This window comes from Ursus americanus, chromosome 23, assembly GCF_024610735.1.
Source record: "Ursus americanus isolate L20-20 chromosome 23, mUrsAme1.1.p, whole genome shotgun sequence".
NCBI lineage: Eukaryota > Metazoa > Chordata > Mammalia > Carnivora > Ursidae > Ursus > Ursus americanus.
The window spans coordinates 19,396,695-19,421,621 of NC_142149.1; the positions used below are offsets into that span (position 1 = coordinate 19,396,695).

Consider the following 24,927-nt stretch of genomic DNA (forward strand, 5'->3'; position numbering starts at 1 on the left):
GTTAAGTGTCTGACTCTTGCTTTCTGCTCAGGTCATGATCTCATGGGTCCTAGGATCGAGCCCCACGTTGGGCTCCCTGCTCAGTAGGGAGCCTGCTTCTCCGTCCCAAGCTCTCTGTACTTGTGTTCCCTGTCTCGCTATCTCTCTGTGTCAAATGAATGAATAAAATCTTCTTAAAAAATTTAAAAAATACCTTCTTAAAAGGACTAATTTCTATAGAAATTAGTGCAAGAATATTTGTTAGACGGTAGCTACACTTGTGAGCATAGCATAGCATAGACTTGTCGAATCACTAAGTTGTACACCTGAAACTAACTCAACATTATATGTCAATGGTACTTCAGTAAAAATATTAGTAAAATGTGAAAAAAAAAAGATTTCTGTTACTTTATACTTTGGTTGCCTTAGTCACTGGGCCTTTCCTGACAGCAAAGAGGGGCTTAGTAGAGGCAACGGGTAAAATATGGCTATGCTTTATTTATAATATAGGTATTTCTAACACAAAGTATGACTAACACCCAAAGGAGAATCATGTGATAAGGTGGAACAGAAATTATCTTTAAATCACTTTCTGTTCTGGATTGTTGTACGTGCTGGGGTTTTCGTCTCCCTCCCCACTTTGGCCCTCGCTCCATCGCGCCTGTCGTAAATCCACTAGTGCGTGGATGTGAAACATAAATCTTAATTTAAAATGAAGTTTTATGAAATGATGTAATGAATCCCTTTTCTAAGGCGTCCCGATTTGTGTTTCTCGACACATCTCTCGGTTTCCTTAGAATGCACTATATAATTGAAAACTGTGACTGTGGACAAACTTTTTAGTGATCTTTACAGTAATAAGTTCCCCATCAGACAATAGCTGTTTGCTTTATGACTTGTTGGTAAGTTATCCCCAAGGGGTTGAGAAATTTCTGTTTTGAAAAGTCCGGAAAGTCTTTGGTGACTTGCTGTTTCATTTTTATTTTTCTTTTCTCTAAAGTTGTAGAAAACAGGATCGCACTTACCCTGCCTTTATATGCTACCATCTGCTGTTCGCTAACCTAAACTTAGCGCTCACCTGTGGGGAGAATTAAGCCCGACGTCATGCCTCAAGCCAGCCCCTCCGTAGAACGCATTCATTTCTCTCCTGTGCACCCAGAATGGTACTTGGCATTCAAATTGTGCAAATCATTTTCTGTGTCCTGCGGTTCAGTGAAAGTGGTTATTAAATCACAGGCTTAGCATTATTCTGTAGAGAAGAAATACTTTAGTTAGAACTTGAGTGGAGTCCTTTAGATTAACTTGTAATTGGAAAAAACAGAATTGAGATTGTGAAATAAGGGAGGCTCTTGTAAAACTTTTTCCGGTAAAACAGTGGCCACAAGCTAGTTGGCAAAGGTTTTCCTAGACAATTTGGCTAGTGATCCCCTAAGGATATGAGGCCTTTATGAAGAGCATTTGGGCTGATTGCTCTTTGACTGCTGTTAGTTACATATGGTTTGTAGCTAAGCAGCCTGTAAGGAAATCGTCACTATTTGACGCTGCTCACGTTCTCCTTGAAAATGCTGTCTGCTTTTTGGGTTTAATATGCAGTGATTTCTTTAAAATACAGGATAGCTATTACAGTGTTACCTACAATGATTAGATTAAGAAGTAGAGCATAATGCCAGTCATTTTTGGTTCTTTAATTTTACGGAAGAAAACTAGTAACTGGTTTCTGGTTTAAGAAATGACAAAATTATTGGACTACTTACTATCCCCTTTGTGTTGTCCCCCCCGCTAAAACCTAAACTACAACAGTGAAAAACCCCTCTGAGTTATGGACTAGAAATGAATTAGACAGTTTTCAACAACGTATAATTTTTTTAATGGTTTGAAAATGCATATATTCGTGTTTGACCCCAATGTTCATCCCTAGGTGAGCAGGTGTAGTGGGACGTTATTTTATGGTTCTTTTTTTTTTTTTTTTAAGATTTTATTTATTTATTTGACAGAGAGAGAGACAGCCAGTGAGAGAGGGAACGCAAACAGGGGGAGTGGGAGAGGAAGAAGCAGGCTCATAGCGGAGGAGCCTGATGTGGGGCTCGATCCCAGAACACCAGGATCATGCCCTGAGCCAAAGGCAGACGCTTAACCGACTGAGCCACCCAGGCGCCCCTATTTTATGGTTCTAGCATGGAACTTCAGGGAGTAGATTGTAATGGCTCTACATTTGTATCCAAGATAAGCAATTAAATAATTAGTCTATTTTTAAAATTAATTTATAACACTAGACTTTACTATGGAAAGTAGGTGTCTAGGAGCGCCTGGCCGGCTCAGTTGGTGGAGCACGTGACTCTTGATCTTGGAGTTGTGAGTTTGAGCCCCACGTTGCGGGTAGAGAGTGTACTTAAAAAAAAAAGTGGGTATCTATTTCTTTAATTCCTTTATTAGGAGAACCGTAGCTTTTTGGTTACATAAGAGAGGCAGTGTCTGAAAAAAACAGAAAACAAGTTACACACGTAATATTAAATTTTCTAGTAGCCACATTAGAAGAAGTAAAAAGAATTGAAACTCAGGGGCGCCTGGGTGGCGCAGTCGTTAAGCGTCCGCCTTCGGCTCAGGGCGTGATCCTGGTGTTCCCGCATCGAGCCCCACATCAGGCTCCTCTGCTAGGAACCTGCTTCTTCCTCTCCCACTCCCCCTGCTTGTGTCCCTCTCTCGCTGGCTGTCTCTCTCTGTCAACTAAATAAATAAATAAATCTTAAAAAAAAAAAAAAAGAATTGAAACTCAATATGTCTAAGATATCATCATTTCAATGTTAATGAGATATTTTACATTCTTTGTGTGTGTGTGTGTGTGTGTGTGCGCGCGCACGCGCGCTAAGTCTTCAAAATCCAGTGTATACTTCACACTTCCGGCATGTCTCAGTTTGAACCAGCCATATTTCAAGTGCTCAGTAGTCACATGTGGCTAGTGACTACCATGTTGAATTATGTAGGTCTAGAGTTTGGGCACATTTGTACACAGTAGCATCTATATATATTGACATGTTATATAGATTTCTATGCAGATCACATCCTAAGAAACGTAAGGCGGATCTTCATACTTCTAGCCTTGAGGCAGATTTTAACTTGGCCCTAATGTGCATATTGTAAGAGTTCTAGTGGCCTTTGATTTTTTAAAAGATTTTATTTATTTATAAGTCAGAGAGAGAGAGAGAGCACAAGCAGAGGGAGCAGCAGGCAGAGGGAGAGGAAGAAGCAGGCTCCCCGCTGAGCAAGGAGCCTGATGCAGGACTCGATCCGAGGAGCCTGGGATCATGACCCAAGCTGAAGGCAGACGCCCAACCAGCTGAGCCACCCAGGCGTCCCAGCCTCTGGTTTCTTCTTGAGGGTAATCCACACCATGATTATAATGCCTCGGCTACTGCTTTCATTCTGGCCAGTGTTTAGTATACATGCACCACTGCCCAAGCAGCATCTGTCCTGGGACAGGCTGGCCTTGGGGGTAGTGAGGATAGGGGCAACAGCAAAGGTGTGGTAGCTGAAAATGTTTGGGAGATGCCTAAGAGGAAGGAAGGCACTGTTTTAAAAAAATCCCAAGCACCACCTCTAATGTTGTTGGAAGGTTTAGTTTATTTATGGAAACATGGGTCTGATGGGGCCAAATACCTCATTCTGACATTCTCATTTCTGTGCTTTATTAAACTTTTTCTTTTTTAAAAAAAGATTTTATTTGAGAGAGAGAGAGAGGGTGTACATGAGCCCGGGGAGGGGCAGAGGGAGAAGCGGACTCCCTGCTGAGCAGGGAGCCCCATGTGGGACTCTGTCCCAGGACCCCGAGATCATGACCTGAGGCGAAGGCAGGCGCTTAAACGACTGAGCCAACTAGGCGCCCAACTTTATTGAACTTTTTCACCAGTGAAATTTAAGCCCACAAGGAGGGAAATACCTCAGCTCTGTGCTGTAAGTGTAAAAGTGCACATTGGATTTGGAGAATTTGGTACCAAAAGAAGAATGTAAAATATCTCACTAATTTTTGTGCAATTACATGTTGAGGTGATAACATTTTATATATATATATATATATATATATATATATATATATATATATATACACACACACACACACACATATATATGTATATATATATTAAAGTATTTTAAACTTTATTTCATTATTATCTTTTAAAGTAAGCTCTATGCCCACTGTGGGGCTTGAACTCATGAACCCGAGATCAAGAATTTGCATGCTTTACTGACAGAGCCAGCCAGGTGCCCTATTTTTAGATACATTGAGTGAGATAAAATATATCATTAAAATTAATTTACTTGTTTCTTTTTAGTTTTTTTTTTTTTAATATGGCTGCTTGAAAATTTAAGGTTCCATATGTGGCTTGCATTACATCTCTGTTGGATAGTGCTGCCTTCGATTGTTCGTGGTTCGGTGTAAAAGACGGTGGGGAGAGACGGCCTGTGCTCTCCTGGACGTGTGATGGCACCTTCACAGTGGCAGGCAGGGTATTCTGTGTGTGTCCCCGCAGAGGACGAGGGAGAACTGCAGCCCGGGGTTCTGTACGAAAACCTGATCCTGAGCCACTTGGCCACCATGACACGTGCCGCTTTGAGAACAGAAGACCTGCTGGTTTTGTCACCAGTTTGCTCCATAATTTTTATGAAAGGAGCAGTTATGAGGGTGCTTCCTTGCACCTTCTCTGAGAAATGAATCAAGAACTCTGGATAATGTGTGCATTCAGTCTTCCATTCAGTGTTCTCACAATCCAAGAGAATCATCTCTGGATACTTTGATTGGTACATGTATTAGTTATTACTATTACTCTGTTACTCTTGGCTCTTACTCTTAGTTATTTTGACAACTTCTTAAGACTGCTTGGTCTAGGGGCGCCTGGGTGGTACAGCGGTTAAGCGTCTGCCTTCGGCTCAGGGCGTGATCCCAGCGTTGTGGGATCGAGCCCCACATCAGGCTCTTCTGCTGTGAGCCTGCTTCTTCCTCTCCCACTCCCCCTGCTTGTGTTCCCTCTCTCGCTGGCTGTCTCTATCTCTGCTGAATAAATTAAAAAAAAAAAATCTTAAAAAAAAAAAAAAAGACTGCTTGGTCTGTATTGATATTTCTGTGACCCAAGTTATTTAGAAAGAGGAAGAAAGGTGATCAGAGAAACCGGGCTGGTTTCTCATACCTGAGCGTTTCTCTGGAGGTATTGGTGAGCTTGGGGACAACTCGTATGACTGTATTTAGCTTCTCTTCTTTCTCATCCCCAACTGAGAACTTTTATTTTTATTTTTTTTTTAAAGATTTTATTTATTTATTTGACAGAGACAGAGACAGCCAGCGAGAGAGGGAACACAAGCAGGGGGAGTGGGAGAGGAAGAAGCAGGCTCATAGCGGAGGAGCCTGATGTGGGGCTCGATCCCGGAATGCTGGGATCACGCCCTGAGCCGAAGGCAGACGCTTAACCGCTGTGCCACCCAGGCGCCCCCCAACTGAGAACTTTTAAAAGCAAAATTGCTTTTTATTGAGTGGGAGAAGCCCAGGCAGGTCCTTGCTTATACTTTTAAGCTTGTATTCTTAGAATTAGCTCTGTCTTCCCTTAACAGCCACATCCCACATTTTGGTCTTACTTTAGGTTTGTTGTCTACACCTTCCAGTTCACCCTCTGAAAAAGAGGGTATGGTGGAAAGAAAGGAGCTGACATGTGTCAAGCATCTGTTGTATGCCACGTACCATGCTGTGTTCTTTAGAAATTTCTCAGCAGCCATGAGAGGTGGGAATGATGTTCTCTGTTTTATAGATGAGGAAGTGGGAATCTGGAAGTCAAGTTATTTTTCGACTTCACATACATGTGGTAGATAATGGGTTCTGGAACTTGGCAGATGCTCTGCCCGCATTGGCATCCCGGTGTAGGAGAAGCTGGAATGTGCTTGCAGACGCAGAGACTGTGGATGTGTCTGTATTGTTGTCAACTGGGAGAAACAGGCAGGTTCCTGTCCAAAGCATCTTTTATCCCTAATCACAGACCTGATGAGCCTGTGTGGGGTCGATGGGGTGTTTCTACGTTGTTTGCTCCTACTGAGGCTTGGCCGCTTTGGTTTACAGTTGGGACCCCTGATTGCTCCAGGATGGCCCAATGGAATCAGCTCCAGCAGCTCGACACACGGTACCTGGAGCAGCTTCATCAGCTGTACAGTGACAGCTTCCCGATGGAGCTGCGGCAGTTTCTGGCCCCTTGGATTGAGAGTCAAGATTGGTAAGTCCTTCCTGAGAAACTCCCCCAAGTGTCAGGTTTGGGTTTGAGTCAAGATATAACCTGTTCTAGCTTAACGCTGTGCTATTTCATCAAAACACTTACGGGTATAGGTGATGGGGTGAAAGAGATCAGGAGATAAAGAGGTACTCTCAGTCTCGTAAAAAGTATGTTAAACTTTATTTTCTGCGTTAGACGCATGTGCGGGCAGCTGTCTTTTGGCGCCTTGAAGCAGCCTGCTTGGTGGTAGGTGATGTGAAGGCTGATTTGGATCTCGCTTCCTCGGCGAGATCCTCTGTGGGTTCTGACACTCCAGGGATGTACTACAAATTTTTTTTTTTTTTAAATCTCAGTGAGAGTTCATTCATGGGTAAAGATTTGGGACAGTAATTCTGATTCCCCTTTAATTAAAGAAAGGAGACTCACTGTAAGAGAAATGGACTCGTTCATAGAGGAGATAATGGCCCAGAATTCCAAGGACTATTTCCTTTGTTTTTTCCCCTTTTTTAGAGAGAGAGCAGGGATGGGGCAGAGGGAGAGGGAGAGAAAGAATCAGAAGCAGGCTCCACGCCCAGTGTGGAACTGACACGGGGCTCGGTCTCAAAACCCTGGGATCATGACCTGAGCCGAAACCAAGAGCCGGACACTTAACTGACTGAGCCACCCAGGCTCCCCTTTTTTCTCCTTTATTTTAATGTGTTCAGATTCACCTATTAATTTTCATTTAATTTGGGCCTATGACCTAGTTTTTCTAGAATTTGGTGAGGGGCCAGAGAGGCGAGTCAGAGATGATGGAGATGGGCCATCCCAGCCTGGGTTTGCTTATTTGCTACTAACAATCTGACTGCAGAACTGACTGAGAATTTAAAAGCAAAACAGCATATTTGTCTGCATCACTTGAATATTTTGTAAGTATAGACTATGGCAGTGGCTGATAGTGTCTGGAATAATTGTTAATAATCATTGAATCCATGATATTTCTTGTTGCTGAGCAAGGTGAATCTAAAGTGATGGGTGGGTTAAAGCATCGGGTTTGTCTTGTTTTCTTCCCTCCTTGACGGTGATTTCTGTGCGTGTGTGTGTGCACGCTTGTGCGCGTGTTCGGCTGTGTGTCGGTTTCAGAATCGTTCTGTATCCTTCTTCCTTTTCCTAGGGCATATGCGGCCAGCAAAGAATCACATGCGACTTTGGTGTTTCATAATCTCTTGGGTGAGATTGACCAGCAGTACAGCCGCTTCCTACAGGAGTCAAATGTTCTCTATCAGCACAATCTGCGAAGGATCAAGCAGTTCCTTCAGGTGTGATGAGAAACTGACCCCGCAGAGTAGGGCGTTAGCTTTCTATCCAGGAAGTATTTCTTTTCTCATTTGTCTAGGTAATGCGATCCTATCTTGGAGTTTAAGTCAAAGGAGAGATTATTAGCTCTTCCTCAAACCTCTGTATACCCACCCTTGAGCGTCATTATCTGAAATCCACTTCTTTTGTCGGTTGGAGTAATCACCTTACTGTTACATTAATCATATTACAGTAGCATGTTAATAACTGATCAAAACTAGTGGTTTCATAGGAAGATGACTCTTTCTTTCTTTATTCTTTCTTTCTTTCTTTCTTTCTTTCTTTCTTTCTTTCTTTCTTTCTTTCTTTCTTTCTTTCTTTCTTTCTAAAGGGGAGTGGAAGGGACAGAGGGAGAGAGAGAGAATAATAAGCAGGTTCCACCCCCAGCACAGAGCCTGACTTGGGACTTGATCTCACGACCCTGAGATCATGACCTAAGCCGAAATCAAGAGTCAGACGCCCAACCGACTGAGCCACCAGACCCCCCAGAGGACTTATTTTTAAATGTTAAATGTTTGACCGTAATTGGATACTCACCTCCACTAAAGACCAGGATAACATACCGTCCAAAGACGCAAACTGATGTGTCTTCTGTCACAGAAGTGCAGCCCATTGTGACTGCCTTTTTTCTGTTCTCCCCCTCATCTCCCGCTGGTGGCAGCCAGGCTCTGAGGCCCTCGTTTTATTGTTGCGTGCAGTAGATGTAATACTCTGGGTCCACATCTCCTTAGTCTCCTGCTACTTTTCATTCTCTCTCCCCTACTTACAGAGCAGATATCTGGAGAAGCCAATGGAGATTGCCCGAATCGTGGCCCGGTGCCTATGGGAAGAGTCCCGCCTGCTCCAGACTGCAGCCACTGCAGCCCAGGTGAGACGTGGGAAGAAACAAAGCACCACTGAAGACACGCTTTCCTTCTTGTGTCCAGAGATGTGCTTGCTCTTACACAGTCTAGGGCGTGCACCAACGTCCATGGTAGAAGTGGATGTTTTTGTTGTTTTTTTTTTCTTTTAAACAATACAAATGATTGTTTTTTTCCCCTTGAGTACATAATGCACTCTCCTTTAAAAAAAAATTAAAATTGACACAATAGTATAAGGAAGAAGGTTTTACAAAAATCTGAAATGTTACTCCCTCTCTTTATTATCCCTTCCCAGGAAACCAACATTAATAGTCTGGTGTATATCCTTCCATACCTTTCTCCAGACTCATAAACTACAGAAAATACACACACACACACACACACACACACACACACACACACACACAACACACATCATATTTGAATGGGTTTACTTCTCTGAATCTTTCTTTTCTCATTTACTATTATATCATCTAAATCGTTCTAGGTCCATTAGAATAGAGCTAACTCATTTTATTTGCTGCATCATACTCCGTAGTGTAGATTTGCTGTACTTTATTCAGTTATTCTCTCTTCCATAGACATTTGCTTCATTCTGGGTTGTTTTTTTCCCTCCTTATAAACACTCCTGCAGTGTCTCCCTTTACAGCTTTATATATTTGTGCTTTGATTTCTCTATGATAGATTTCCAGGCATGGAAGCCCTAGGTCAAAGGGTTTATATATTTTACTTTTATAGATCTAGGTTCCTTTCCCCAGAGGCTGTAACAGTTCACATTTGCACCAGCGGGAAATGATAATGTACTGTTCTTGGTTGCCACCTCGGAGATGCTTTGGGATTGAGTCATTCGGGTTCATATGCATTTCTCTTTTGTGGTTAAGTTTGCGAATACACTCACTAGAGCTAGAGATACAGTTAGCTTAGGGAATGGAGATAACATGACACTAATTGGCCCATTGAGGAACAGTTCCACGCTGCTGGTCTCATCACTTAGATTGATATATGAAAGACCTATCACTTACACTGCCACATAATAAACGTATCTATCTAGAACATGTAATACATATATACCTAGAACATCTAATACATTATCTGTCTAGAACATCTCGAATATCTACAGCATCTAATCTATTATGTGTGTATGTGTGTACATATCCTGCTGTGTTAGGCTAGTTATGACCCTCTGCTTTAGAGGAGGTTGTGGTCTGGGAGAAATGGAAAAATCAAACAACTTCGTAATGCAATAAAATACAAATTTAAAATATATTTAAAAAAGAAGAAAACTTAGGGGCGCCTGGGTGGCACAGCGGTTAAGCGTCTGCCTTCGGCTCAGGGCGTGATCCCGGCGTTCTGGGATCGAGCCCCACATCAGGCTCCTCCGCTATGAGCCTGCTTCTTCCTCTCCCACTCCCCCTGCTTGTGCTCCCTCTCTCACTGGCTGTCTCTATCTCTGTCAGATAAATAAATAAAATCTTAAAAAAAAAAAAAAAGAAGAAGAAAACTTAAATAGATCAATGACCATAGAAATATATTGAAAAAGACTTCAAAAGAGTATATACTCCCTAGCCCACCAAAAAGCCAATAGACCTGATGGTTTAAATGTTTTAACAAACTTCCGTGGAATTGATTGTTCTCTTACCATTTAAACTCTTCCAAAGTATAGAAATAAAGGAGATGTTTCCAGCTTATTTTATGAAGCTGAAATAATCCTAATATCGAAACCTTAAAAAGACAGTGTAAGTAAAGGAAATGGTTAGGAGTTTGGTATCCTGCTCAGTGTACTAAGCATGGCTTAGATTCTCAGAATGCAAGAATGGCTCAGCATTAGGAATTCTATTAATGTAATTCATTAAATTAGTAAATTAAATAAGAAAAACCATATTTTTGTTAGACACCAAAATTTAGTGTCCCTTCTGGATAAAAATAATTTCCCAACACAGTAAAGAATATTTGTCAAAGCCTTCTTAATACAATAAAGAGTATTTGCTAGAAACCAAATGGAACAGTATGCACAATGGTAAAACACTAAATACTAAACTGTTCTCATTAAAAACTGTTACAAGAGGCACGTGGGTGGCTCAGTCAGTTAAGTGTCTGACCGTTGGTTCCTGCTCCGTTATGACTTACGGGTTGAGAGATGGAGCCAGTGTTGGGCTCCCTGCTCCACAAGGAGTCTGCTTGAAGATTCTCTCTGTCTGTCCCCGCGCTGTCTGTGTCGCTGTCTCTCACTCTAAAGTAAATACGTCTTTAAAAAAAAAAGGTTACAAGATTGAGGGTGCATCCTTCCATTGATATTTTTGTGAAGGATCCAGCCAATACAATAAGACAGAAAAAGGAATGGGGGTATACATGTTGGAAAGCTAGAGACAAAATTGTCAGTATTTATAGATAGATAGGTCTTCCTATAAGATCCAAGAGAAATAATTAAAAAAAAAACTATTGGCACCAACAAGAGTTCAGAAAGATGACTGCATTCAAGATAAATACTTTAAGACTCTTATATAGTTCTCTTATACATAGCAACAATAACCTGTTAGAAAATGTCAGAGAAGAAAAGATCTGATTCATAATAGTAAAAACACTGGTATACAATATGCATATATTATTGGTATGCATGATAAAATGTCTGGAAGGTTATATACCGACTCATCGTAGTGGTTGGTTAGAGGAGACTTTTTTTTTTCCTTTCTCTGAGGGGGTTTTATTTTCTTTACTATAATCAGAGACTTTTTCTTACCCCTCCCCACTTTAAAAAAAAATTGTGGTAAAATACACGCAACATAAAATTCACCATCTGAACCTTTTTCTTTTTTTTAAAGATTTTATTTATTTATATGAGAGAGGGTGCGAGAGAGAGAGCGAGCACAAGCAGGGGGAGCGGCAGGCAGAGTTTGCAGCAGGGAGCCCAATGCGGGGCTCAATCCTAGGACTCAGATCATGACCTGAGCCACCCAGACGCCCCCATCTGACCCATTTTTAAGTGTACAGTTCAGTCGTGTTGAGTTCAGTTACATTGTTGTGTAACCATCTCCAGAACTCTTTTCACCTCACAAAACTAAAATCTATACCCATTAAACAACAGTTCTTCGTTCCCGTCTCACTGCAGCCCCCGGCAACCACACTCTCCTTTCTGTCTCTGTGAATTTGGGACCTCATCGAAGTGGACTCATACACTGTTTGTGTTTCTGTGCCTGGCTCACTTCACTTACCATAATTCCTTACAGTTCGTCCTTGTTGTAACACGTGTCAGAATTTCCTGCCTTTCAAAAGCCGAATAATGTTCCGCTGTATTTGGACCACATTTTGCTGATGCATTCATCTGTTGAGGGACACTTGGGCGGCGTCCGCCTTTTGGTTATTGTGAATAACACTGCCATGAACATAAGTGTACAGTTTTTTCTCTTACAAGACAAAGATGTAGCAGAAGAAAGGACATCTAAGTCTAACTGAGGAAGTCGGGGAGAGTATCGCAGAGAGAGCGAGCTTGTGTCTGAGCCAAGACTTAAGGCCGATGACCGATACACCAGCCTGATGAGAGAGCGCTCCAGGCAGAGAGAAGATCGTGTTCAGACAGGAAAACATGAACACATGTATTGTTGGGAGGAGTTGTGGAAAATTCAGCATCTGGTTGGATAAGGAAAGGCCAAGGGCCATATTGTGAACACCTCTTTAGTTAGTCATGCCCAGCAGCTGGGCTTTGGAAGAGCAGTTTACCACAAGGGTCCTGGGGCCAGACTGTCTGGGTTTGAGCTTCATAGCTCTGCCCCTTGCCGTGTAACCTCGGGCAGTGGGAATGTGCCTCCCATGGGAGTGATTATACTACCTGCTTCACAGAACTTCATTAATTCGTGCCTGCAAAATGCTCAGAACAGTGCCCGACACATACATGCGAAGTAAATACGAACTGCTCTCTGCTGCTGCTGTCACGATCACTGTCATGAGCACTGTCACCAACATCATACGTCACCACGACTGTAAGAAATGAGAAGCCGCTGAAGAACTTCAGCAGAGCACTGAGGTGCTCAGATATGGACAAGGGGGCACTAATAACACTCACTGTTTGAGACACTGGCGACGGGGAGGTTAGCAAAGAGCGCTCGCCCCTGCCTCACTGGAGTTTTCTGTTCTGGAGAACCTTTCTGTATCTGTTCATCCTGTCCCATGGGATGAAAATACTTGATATAAGCCCATTTGGGTTGAGGTTCCCAAGTTTATCACAAGAGGCAGGGGAGTAGTAGGTGCCCTATGGATGTTCCCAATTTTATAGATCCGGGGTTGGCAAACAGTGCCCGTGGCCCCAGCCCAGCCTGCTCTGCCTGTTTTGGTAAATGACATTTTGGGGAACACAGCCACACCCTTTTATGTCCGTGTTGTCGCTGGTTGCTTTCGTGCTGCAGTGACGGGGCTGAGTGTTTCCAGCAGACACTAGATGACCCACAAAGCCAACAATAGTTACCACCGGCCTTTATAGGAAAAGTTTGCAGCCCTTGATCTAGAACCACAGATGGGATACTTGAAGCCTCAACCCAGGCCTTCCTGTTATTTTCTCTGTTTACATCATCTGGCATATTCCTAAGTGTCTTTTATGGGTCGAGCACCAGGAGGTAGGAAGACGAGGAGATGTGAGCCGTGCCCAGCAGGGCTCTCAGTCTAGTTGGGATGATAGGTGTACAAACACTCAGAGTGAGAGAAACATAGAGGAAGTTGTGAGTAATTTTGCCTACAGAAGTTGAATACGGTTTTACAGGAGAGCCGACGGGTGCACTGAGTCTGGAGGTGAGGGAGTTCAGGTCTGCTTGGGCGGGAGCGCACGCCGGGCTGAGCGGACAGCATGTAGGGAGCGTGCTGTATGTGGGGAAGGGTGGGTAGTTTGGGGTGACTGAAACACAGGGAGGGGAGGCTTCACTTGTCATGGGATTGCGTGAGGCACGGGTCTGTGCTGGGTTGAGGTGTGTACACCTGGAAGCAGCAGGAGCCAGGAGGTTTTTACAAGGGTGCTAGAGGCGGGCTTCTGTGGGTGCTAATGCACCCCACTGTTCCCCTTTAAGTGCAGTACCAATTTAGAAGTAGATGTGGCAGTTGAAAACAGTAAACCGTCAGCTGTATTGTTGGTGAAACAAGACTGGAAAACACGGTTTGGGCAGGTAACCATTGGGGATTTCTGATGCCCACCCCGTGTTCCATCTGGGGGTGCAGAGGTTGGGTTTGCAGAACGGCACATCCCCAGCCATCCATACGGAGCTTCGGAGACCAGAGACAAATACCCGCTGAACACAGAGCGAGAGGCCTTCAGAACTGCTTCTAGAAACCAGGCCCTGTCTCCTGCCCTGGGTGTGCCCCAGGAAGGCAGAGGTGGAGGAGAGAGGCACCAGCTGAAGTGCTGGGTTCTTCGAAGATCTGTGTGCGCAGAATCTTTCTCCTAATCTCACCGATCAGATGAGTCAGTCCCCCGATGAAGAGAATAAATCAGGGGTGGAGGTTGCGTTCCCTAAACTTCTCGGGGAAGTTTGTGTTCTGTGGACTTGGCTGGGGACCGTCGGAAAGGGAGAGATGGTCCCTGTGGAACTGGCGTGTTTGGGTCTATATCAGAGACCCCTGCTAGCAGCGTAGGCAACAGATTGGAAAGGAGGGAGATGAGAGGCAAAGAGATCCATAGTTGGGGCTTGAGCTGAGCCAGGAGAACCGGAGATCTGTTTGCGAGATTACAGAGCACAGAGCCAGGAGGATTTGGTGACTCAGTGTGAAGTCTGTCTTTGAGACTGAGAATTTCTAGTTTGGAAAACTGGGTCTGTGATGTCCCTCCTGGACTCTCAGTTCTGTTCCATTGGTTAATACTTCAGTCCTGTGTCAATATACACTGTCTTGATCACCGCGGCTTTTTTTTTTTTTTTTTTTTTTTAAAGATTTATTTAGGGGCACCTGAGTGGCTCACTCGATTAGGTGTTGCTTTTGGCTCAGGTCATGATCCCAGGGTGCACCACGCTGATGACGCCCGGCCCGCTGCCTCTGTTTCCCTTCCCCTCCCAGTGGCGGCAGCACCTCAGCCAAACAGGAAGGGCGGTGGGTGGGATGGTGACTGGACATCTCCCCATGTCTCCTGCATTCACGTGTGTGTTGATTCCCTCCTGTGGCAGCAAGGGGGCCAGGCCAACCACCCCACAGCCGCTGTGGTGACGGAGAAGCAGCAGATGCTGGAGCAGCACCTCCAGGATGTTCGGAAGCGAGTACAGGTGAAGCAAGTCATGGGCAGGAAGCCTTTCCTTGGGGACGTGGCCTGTGGGTCCTGTGTGTGTCTTTTTTGAGGTTTTGGCTTCATTTTAATTCTCAGAAACTTTCTTTTCCCTCTTCCCAGGAAAATCTGGTTCACTTCTGTCTCTTTTGGCTTGGTTTGTTTTGTCTGTTGGTTTTAAACAGGATCTAGAACAGAAAATGAAAGTGGTGGAGAATCTCCAGGATGACTTTGATTTCAACTACAAAACCCTCAAGAGTCAAGGAGGCAAGTGACTATTAGAGACATTAAACTTGAGTGTAGAAAATGAGTTTGTTGCCTGAGTTTCCGGGCTTGCGTGTGTGGCGTCTGCTCCGGCTTCGGGCTGGGGGCGGACGTGGCGCGCAGGGGCCGCTGGCGCTTACGGGAGCGCGGTCGTTCGGGATACGAGGATCCCGGCGGGTCAAGGGGGTTTTCCTTCGTCCGCAGACATGCAGGATCTGAATGGAAACAACCAGTCGGTGACCAGGCAGAAGATGCAGCAGCTGGAGCAGATGCTCACCGCGCTGGACCAGATGCGGCGCGTAAGAGCATCGGACCCCCTCCCCTGCCTGCCCCCTCCACCTGCGTGCTCGCGGCGTCTCGTGGCAGAGCTTGCCTGGTTTCGACTAAGTTCCTTCTCTGGAATTGACTAAAGAGTGTGGTTAGCGACGGTCTGAGGAAATGTGTTCTGACTTTGTTTGGGTTTCCAACCAGAGCATCGTGAGTGAGTTGGCGGGGCTGTTGTCCGCGATGGAGTATGTGCAGAAAACTCTCACGGACGAAGAGCTGGCTGACTGGAAGAGGCGGCAGCAGATTGCGTGCATCGGGGGCCCTCCCAACATCTGCCTAGATCGCCTAGAAAATTGGTAAAAGATGACAGAGGAGTGTTGCCTTTCTTTCCAGAATGCTGTGCTAAAATTATGGTCATAACTGCAGGCTCAGGAATTGGGCTTCGTCTCACAGGTGCAGACTTTGATGTACTCAGATTAAGCCTAGGGGCGCCTGGGGGGCTCGCTCAGCTAAGCATCTGCCTTCCGCCCAGGTCGTGATCTCAGGGTCCTGGGATCGAGCCCCAAGTTGGGCTCCTTCTTCGATGGGGAGTCTGCTTCTCCCTTTCCCCCTCCCCCTCCTTGTGTACAGTCTCTCTCTCTCTCTCTGTCTCTCAAAGTTTTAAGAAAAAACAAGTCTAAGAGTTAAAGTCTAAAGAGTTTTACTTTATTTGGACAATTTTCTAATAAAAATAAGTTTATATTGCTGTATTTTAAATATGTTTTATTTATTTGAGAGAGAGAGCATGTGGCGGGAAGGACAGAGGAGGAGGGAGAGGGGGAGAGAGAATCTGAAGCCGACTCCATGCTGAGTGCAGAGCCCCACGCCTGAAAGATCACAGCCTGAGCCGAAACCAAGAGTCGGACACCCAACCGACTGAGCCACCCAGGCGCTCCTGTTTTATTTAATGATTTAAGTAAAGCTTTTGGTTTAACTACATAGCACAGTCCGAAGTTTGAATTTTAGTTATTCTAATAATCTAAAGTGATACATGCTTTTTATAAGGGAAAGAAGTTCATACACAGAAAATGAATAAAGAGAAGAAAGGTCTTTTAAAAACCAATCATTCAGAGGTCCCTATAGCTAGAATTTTGATGGCCATACCTCTAGCCATCTGTTACTGTATACATGTACGTAAAGATAGTCATCTCTAGGGGCGCCTGGGTGGCTCAGTCAGTCACGCATCTGACTCTTGATTTCGCTTCAGGTCCTAATCTGCGGGTCATGAAATCAAGCCCCATGTTGGGCTGTGTCCTCAGTGCTGAGTCTGCTTGTCCCTCTCCCTCTGCCCCCCTCACCCCCAGCACGTACACGCTGACTCTCTCTCTCTCAAATAAATACATTGATTAAATCTTTAAAAGAAAAAGAGATCGTCATCTCTACGTTTTCACATCAGTGGGATCATTCTTTATCTGCTCTTTTGCTTTCGTTCACGCAGCAGGTCCTTCGTGAGCACCCTCGTGTGCGAGGCCCAACAGTGCGCCTGACGCACCGGCTTACACTATGAGAAGCTTGACATGCAGGGGCACACAGCACGTAGAGCATGACGTTGGGAATTTAGGGCAGCCCGACGTGAGAAAGCCTGTCTGTTCCTATCGCACTAACCCGGAATTTTGTTAATTCACTGAAAGCAGTTTTAAGTGCTTTTTTAAAAATACATTCTTTTTTTTTTTTTAAGATTTTATTTATTTGAGAGAGAGAGAGAGGGAGACAGAGGGGGAGGGGCAGAGGAAGAGGGAGAGGCAGACTCCCTGCTGAGCAAGGAGCCTGATGCAGGACTTGATCCCAAGACCCTGGGATCATAACCTGAGCCAAAGGCAGACGCTTAACCGACTGAGCCACCCAGGCGCCCCTTCTTTGGGGGTATAAGTTTTCACACCTCTTCCTCTATGCCTAGCTCTCTCTTTGAAATGTTACATTTTAGGAAGGGACTATTTTTAGAAAACAAAATAGATACCCTCTTTCTTATTTATTTATTTTTTTGTAAGCTCTACGCCCAATGTGGGGTTTGAACTCATGACCCTGAAATCAGGAGTCACTTGCTCTACCAACAAAGCCAGCCAGGCGCCCCCCCCACACACTTTTTCTTATTTAGTACCACTGAATTATACACTTAGAAATGATCGATTTTATGTTATGTGTATTTTACCACAATAAAAAAAAAATTCCCCTTTCTTATTTTAGGGGACTGCATGGTGGTGTTTCTATCGGTGGGATTCCCTGCCCCTTCTTCAGTTCACTGGTGTGCACTCACTTCGGTAACTGGTAGCTATCATATCTTATTGACAGGATAACCTCATTAGCAGAATCTCAACTTCAGACCCGCCAGCAAATTAAGAAACTGGAGGAGTTGCAGCAAAAAGTGTCCTACAAAGGGGATCCCATCGTACAGCACCGGCCGATGCTGGAGGAGAGGATCGTAGAGCTGTTCAGAAACTTAATGAAAAGGTAACATACAATTCTGGTTCCTTTCCCTCATCCCCTCGCCTCGGAGGCACAGGACCAAGACCGGTTCACCACGAAGTGTGTGGACTGCTGTCCGTTTCTTTGCTTTCAGTGCCTTCGTGGTTGAGCGGCAGCCCTGCATGCCTATGCATCCTGACCGGCCCTTAGTCATCAAGACTGGCGTCCAGTTCACTACCAAAGTCAGGTGGGCCCCGCACTTCCTCGTTTGGTAGATATTTTATGAGAGACGCTCTTAGGATGAGAGCAGAGTTGGTGGCCACAGGGTTGTTGTTTCCAGGCATCACAGGCAGTAGGTGGGTATGGAATTTGTTGGCATCACGTCAACTTGCTCCTTGATTCTCCTGTCAAAAGCTAAGGAATTGTTACCTCTTTTTGAGGTTACCTGGGCCTATTCCTGTAATTTCAGGTCTATAGTCTTAGGCCGTTGTGTCTCCTCCTGCCCTACAACAGAGGTGAAATAATGCTGGATATTTTCTGTTCTTTGAGCCTACTTTTCCCTACGGATTTTAAGGGAAAGAGTAAGGCTTCGAGACATAGAAGCTAAAAGGCCGTGGAGCGGGTGGGTGGTGGGCCTTGCAAGGTGGGGTGTGACTTTCACACCCAAGTCAGAACAGGTATGTTGAGGTTTGCCCTTCTGCAGTGAAATTTCCCTCTTCAGAAAGTTGGTGTTAGGTTTCAGGTTTAACAGAAAGAATACCAGCTGCCCGTAATATTTCTCATGAAACGACTTTTATTATCCTTTTGTGAATCTCTCACAACTTTGTCCAAGTTCAAGGTTCTTAGGCTTTCTTTCAGTACCTCTTGCCCCGAAGGGGTGATACTTAGCATAAGGTCAAAGCCACACTAGCAGGAAGAGGAGTGGGATTGTGCTTTTTTCACCTTTTAGATATGAAGGGTTGTGAATTTTATATTCCTTCAAGTAGGAGTTGCTTGGGGGAGGGAGCCTACTGACTTTTTTTTCTTTTTAACTGATATTATTTTCTTTACTCAAAGACTTTTTTTCCCCCCTTTTTTTGAAATAGATTGCTGGTCAAATTCCCTGAGTTAAATTATCAGCTTAAAATTAAAGTGTGCATTGACAAGTAAGTACTATGTATCTTAGCTCTTTTTTTTCTTTTTTTCAAATGAGAGACAGAAATGAGAACTTGGACAGATATCATGTGAACACAGAGACTTTATCTCCATTTAGGGATCTTCATTTTTTGAACAGAAGTTTCCAGAAGTCTTGCAGTGCATTGTCATTTACATGCCTGAACGAAACCACAAAGCTGGTGGTACAGATATGAGTTGTGATTGCTGTTGTGTCCCCCTTTTTCTTCAATTTTTTACCTATAAATGTCATTTATGCATATCATATAAAATCCTGACTCTATGGGAAAAATTGATGCTTTGTATTGTTCCACACTTCACCACATAATGGAATACATAATTTTCAAAATTTGACTGTACTTTTCAAAAATTAAATGCACATACCCTTTGAAGAGATTTGAAAAAAGAACATTATCCTTAATTTTTGGGTGATATAAGTATCTGGAAATTATGAGAATGAACTGGAAAATAATTACTAATGAAATAAGGAACTTAAGGAAGGTGGTAGGTTTAATAAATAAATAAAATAAAAATTAATAACTTCAACCATATAATAGCATTAACCAGTCAGAAATTATAATAGAAAAAATGATTTCACAATAAGCAACAAAATTAAAAAATATATATTGTGATAAACTTAACAGAAATGTTTAAGATCTATTTGAAGAAAATGATGAAATCTTATGAGGAAGGGATATTGTAAAAAGTGATAAAATGAATCATATTCCTGGATTGCAGACTTTTATTATAAAAATGTTGATTCTTCTCAGTTAACATGGCACCAAGCAAAACGCAAATAGAATTTCTTGAACTCTTGACTTGCTCTTCAAGTTGTAGCTTAGATGAGAAAAATAAGCAAGGATAGTTTTTTTGTTTGTTTTTTGTTTTCAGATTTTATTTATTTATTTGAGAGAGAGAGAGCATGAGCAGGGAGAGAAGCAGAGGAAGAGGGAGAAGCAGACTCCCTGCTGAGCTGGGAGCATGATGGGGGGCTCGATCCCAGGACCCCAGGATCATGACCCGAGCCAAAGGCAGATGCTTAACTGACTAGTCACCCAGGCGCCCCACAAAGATAGTTAAAAAAAAAAAAAAAAAGATGTATGTATTTATCTTTAATTATGTTAAAAATTTTTAACATAAAATTTACCATCTTAATCATTTTTAAGTGTATGGTGTTACATATATTCACATCGTTGTGCAACAGATCTCCAGAACTTCTTCATCTTGCAACATGGAAACTTTACATCCATTGAACAAGTCCCCGTTTCCCTATCCTCCCAGCCCCTGGCAACCACCATTCCACTTTCGAAAAAAAATTTTCAATGAATAAAAAGAAATGGGAGCGGTGTGGGAAGATGCCCTGCCAGGTACTAAAATGTAAAGTTTCAGTTACTAAATGAGTGTGTTACTAGGGCAGGAATAAACTGATTGATCATTGAAACAAAATCTTGAGTCCAGAAATAGACTTCAAGTTTATATAAAGAATTAATATATGTTTTAAATGATATCTCAAATCAGTGAGTAAAGGATGGCTTTTTCAAGAAGTAGTTTTGGGAAAACCTGCTATTGGGGAGGATTTGAATGAGAAACTCGAGTTTTACTCTTTGCTAACCATCAGATGTATCTATATGTTTAAACTCATGTATCTTAAAAACGTAGGTGAATGTATATATAATATAATGATGGTAAAATCGCAAAATGCTAAAAACACTTTGGAAAAGAATTGGGCAGTTTCTTACGAAGTTGAACATGCACCTACCCTAGGAGCCTACCATTCCACTCCGAGGATTAACCCAAGAGAAATGAAAGTATATATCCACACAGAGGGCTGTACACAAATGCCCATTAATAGGTGAATGCATAAACAATTTGTGGCATATCTGTAAGTGTATGCTCTGTGCTGATGACACTTACTAATTGGTGGTATATCTATAAATGGAATATCACTTACCAATAAAGAGGAATGAGCTACTGATACTTGCAACACATAAGAAATCTCAAAATAATTACGCTTAGTGAAAGAAGCCAAACCAAGAAAGAGTTGTACTTTAGTTTCCATTTATATAGAATTCTAGAAATGAAAATGAATCTCTGGTGACGGAAACCAGATCAGTGGTTGCCTGGGGACAGAGGTGGGGTGGAGTGTGGGATTCGGGAATGGATTACAAACGGGCCTGGGGAAACTATGGGGAGGATGGGTATGTTCATTATCTGGTTTGTGCTGATGGTTTCACAAGTATGTGTAGCCTGTATACCTATGTCAGACCTTATCCACATACATTTTCAACAGTGTACTTTATTGTTCATCAATTATAGATCAAAGCTGTAATACAAAAAAAATTTTTTTTTCTAAAAAGGAAATCTAGAGGGGTGCCTGGGTGGCTCAGTCAGTTAAGCGTCTGCCTCTGGCTCAGGTCATGATCCCAGGGTCCTGGGATCAAGCCCCGTGTCAGGCTCCCTGCTCAGCAGGGAGTCTGCTTCTCTCTCCCTCTCCCTCTCCCTCTGCCCCTCCTCCCTGCTCGTCTTCCCTCTCTCTCTCTCTCTCTCTCTCTCTCTCAAATAAAAATCTTAAAAAAAATAAAAAGGAAATCTAGATTAAATGTGAGGGAGAATTTCCTGGTAACAAGGACTCTTAAGTTTTAAAATGTGATATATAGAAAGATACCTTCTGAATGGTTTAAAATTTGATCAGTTTTAATCTGTAAACCCACACAAAATGTTTGATTTAATAAGTAGTAGCTATTATTAGTACATACATAGCCATGGAGAAGCACTTTTAAAACAGTACTTAATAAAAAAATAAAAGACTGAGAAATATGACTGTATAAAAACTATATACTCAGACATGTAGAGCTGAAAGTGCACCCACTGGGGGGACTGTTTCTGGCTAATATCAAATGGGATGATCTGAGTTGCAGGTAATAATAAACCTTTACAGAGAACCCAGTGTGCCTTAAATAATAAGGAAATTTGCATCCTAGTGTAACTGGAAATGCAGAATTAGGGCAAGTTCCTGACAGTGAGATTAGTGACTCACTTATGTCACCCAGGACCCAGAATCTTCTCTCTGCCTTTGTGAGATTCCCTTCTGAGTTCCTGTATGGTTGCTTGTGGTAGTTAAGGCCCCATGCTTCCTTGCTCGTATTGAGTTGAAGCTGTGGAAAATAAATCCAGCCTGGGTTGTAGTTCCTTCCCAGTCTGAGTGAGACAGTGTAGGTCATGTCCTCACCCCCAGGACCACTGCGCTGTGGGCACGCTGTGCTCTGATGTACTTAACTATCGGGATCCCCTGGAGGTGGGGATGGGAGGGATACTTGAGCAGAACCAAGGGTCTGTTGGGAAGGGGGAGTTGATGCTGTTGGGAAGGGGTAGGTATGTGAGGGTTGGCATATGTCACATATAAAATGTAATTGCATCGTTTACAGAAATTCCCAGGAGAACAGTGGTTTTTCCAGCAGAGTAAATTACAGGTATTTTTCGAAGAAACACGGGGCCAGTTTTATTAACACCAGTTTATATTCTTAACAGAGACTCCGGGGATGTTGCAGCCCTCAGAGGGTAAGTTCAGCCTAGAGGCTTCCTTTTGATCTGTTTAATCTGACTTTGTCCTCTGGCTACCCAGTCACCTGTATGGTTGGTTTTTCTGCTGTGATTCAGATCCCGGAAATTTAACATTCTGGGCACAAACACAAAAGTGATGAACATGGAAGAGTCCAACAACGGCAGCCTGTCTGCAGAATTCAAACACCTGGTATGAGGGGGGAGCCTGGGTCCCCATCTCCAAGGGCGTCTGGTAGAGGGAGAAAGAGGTTGGTGGTGGGGAGCCTCACGTGACACAGGTGCTCCCTGCTTTTCTTACAGACCCTGAGAGAGCAAAGATGTGGTAACGGGGGCCGAGCCAATTGTGACGTAAGTTTTATTGGGGATGAAAGCCAACTTCGGAGGGTTTTCTTTGATGGGGAGAGAGCAAGAGCCTTCTTATTGCCCAGAATTAGAGACACCAACCTGTGGTTAAGCTGTAGTCATACAGAAAAATCACCACAGGTCAGAATGACACGGTCAGAAGTCACATCTGCTCTGGAGTTCTCCGGCTTGGAGCATTTCCCTGATTGTCCCGGGAGTTGGCGGGAGTTGGCGGGAGTTGGCGGGAGTTGGCGGGAGTTGGCGGGAGTTGGCTCATCTTTAGGGAGGAGTGGAAAGTCCCTGGCTGACTTAACCCACACCCATTTAGTAGAAAAGAAGCTTTCCACCTTGCCTGGGGCTTTCCAGATTCCCCTTCCAGCTTCTGCCAGCTGAGGCTGCTTGGCTTCATTTTTGGTGACCTGTTTTTCTCACTGTGGTGGCATCGAAGATTGTAATAAGTTGGAGTTAAACATCTAAGAAGAAAAAGAATAAAACCTGTCCCCCCTGTTGCCCTTATTGTCTCCCTCCCTCTGATTCAGATTATTGAATGCTTAGTGTCAAGAATAAACTTAAAAAAAAAAAAAAAAAAAGGTAAAGGTGACCAAAAACTAGGTTTCAATCTTCGGAAAAGATTGTGACACCCTGTTCTTTTTCTAGTGTTTATGCCCTGAGCCAGTCTTCCCTCTTCTCTTAAATGTAGCAGACCTTAAACAAACAAACAAACAAACAAACAAACAAACAAACAAAAACCCCTGAATTTATAGTACTTGACTATAAAGCGTGAAGTACAACATAGAAAAATGTGTGCGGCATATTCGTTTAGAAAAAGCAAGATGGCGGGGCGCCTGGCTGACTCAGTGGGTAGAGCGTGTGACTCTTGATCTCAGGATTGTGAATTCAAGCCCCACACTGCGTGTGGAACCTACTTTAAAAAAAAAAGGAAAAAAGCAAGATGAAAAATAATTTGAGTAGTATATTATTACATTTGTTTAAAAAGTGTATGTACTACACTGTTTTTTGTCTCTTCGTGTATGAATTCCAAAGTTCTCAAGGAATATATGCCAGTGTTTATGTAGTTATGCTGCTGTTGGTACCCAAGACTACTCTATACTATCTCTGTAATATTTGCAATTTAAACTGAACATTTATTATTTTTATAGTTAGAAAAAGAAGTGTTTTAAAAATGAATTGGAATTGTGTTTCTGAGAATTCATTGGGAAGTCTTACTGAAAATAAGGTTGCTGATTGCTGGTGGGAGTATAAATTGTTGCTTCAGAAAACAATTTGGCATTATAAAAAATGAACGTACCCTCTAAACCAGCAGTGCCACTCCCAGGATTTAACAATAGAGACATCTTTGTACATATGTGCCAGGAGACATGTACAAAATGTCACGGCAGCCTGATGGCAAGTCCTGAATATAGCCCACCATCACCACTGGAGGAGCTAGAAGATTTGCGGTAGAGTCCTGTGACGGAATAGTATGTAGCTGTGAAAATGAATAACCGGCAGATTCACACAACCATGGGCGCAAAAAGCAAGGCGCTCAAAACCGAGTCACCCCAGTACGTAGGGTATGGTTCCATACGTATAAGGTTCACAAACATCCAAAACTATACAGTGCCTCCATTGTTTAAAGATGTAAGTATGGTAAAGCCATAAAGAAAAGCTAGGAAATGATAAACCTGAAGACAAACTAGCAGTTAGATCCGAGGGAGCAGGGACAGGGATGGGAGTGGGGAAGGGCACCCTGGGAATCTCAGTGGTAACGGGCTTTTCCTTAAGCTGGGTAATAGGTACAGGTGTTCAGTGTTTTGTTGTTCTTTGTGCCTTACCCATTTTATAAATAACCCCTTGGGTCTGTAATATTACAATAAAACCAGTAAAAGATGAGGTTGAAGATCGTAGCACTTGGAGTTGAAGAGAGCGGGTGCTCAGGGTTGCGTCCCTGGCAGCGTGTCCGTGGCCTCCTGGGGGACCACCCTTCTTGCTGCAGCGTGGCTGGGGTATGTCACTCTCTTCAGCTATGGCGTTTAGTGTCCGGGGCCGTTCTCTCTGAGGAAGAGAGTGTCCTTCTTGTTATTGTAGGCCTCCCTGATTGTCACCGAGGAGCTGCATCTGATCACTTTTGAGACCGAGGTGTATCACCAAGGCCTCAAGATCGACCTTGAGGTGAGTTCTGCCACAGAGTCGGGACAGGGCTGCATGGAGGGGTGATTCGGGACAAGAACATCTAGTTGGGATTTTTTCT

The 24,927-nt window shown here is 43.5% G+C and overlaps 1 protein-coding gene across 4 annotated transcripts in view; it reads left to right on the forward strand.

Annotated features, from left to right (window-relative positions):
* The window catches only part of STAT3 (signal transducer and activator of transcription 3), a 67,617-nt gene that overhangs the window by 32,806 nt on the left and 9,884 nt on the right, over window positions 1–24,927 (forward strand). For all 4 annotated transcript variants that reach the window (XM_045781596.2, XM_045781598.2, XM_045781597.2 and 1 more), the window contains exons 2-15: window positions 6,077–6,227; window positions 7,378–7,522; window positions 8,329–8,427; window positions 14,554–14,649; window positions 14,834–14,915; window positions 15,117–15,211; window positions 15,384–15,535; window positions 17,508–17,666; window positions 17,776–17,868; window positions 18,707–18,766; window positions 22,302–22,331; window positions 22,431–22,524; window positions 22,635–22,682; window positions 24,765–24,848. In XM_045781596.2, the coding sequence (XP_045637552.1) occupies window positions 6,100–6,227; window positions 7,378–7,522; window positions 8,329–8,427; window positions 14,554–14,649; window positions 14,834–14,915; window positions 15,117–15,211; window positions 15,384–15,535; window positions 17,508–17,666; window positions 17,776–17,868; window positions 18,707–18,766; window positions 22,302–22,331; window positions 22,431–22,524; window positions 22,635–22,682; window positions 24,765–24,848 (1,365 nt within the window). In that variant the 5' untranslated portion in view covers window positions 6,077–6,099. The remainder of the gene's footprint in view (window positions 1–6,076; window positions 6,228–7,377; window positions 7,523–8,328; window positions 8,428–14,553; window positions 14,650–14,833; window positions 14,916–15,116; window positions 15,212–15,383; window positions 15,536–17,507; window positions 17,667–17,775; window positions 17,869–18,706; window positions 18,767–22,301; window positions 22,332–22,430; window positions 22,525–22,634; window positions 22,683–24,764; window positions 24,849–24,927) is intronic.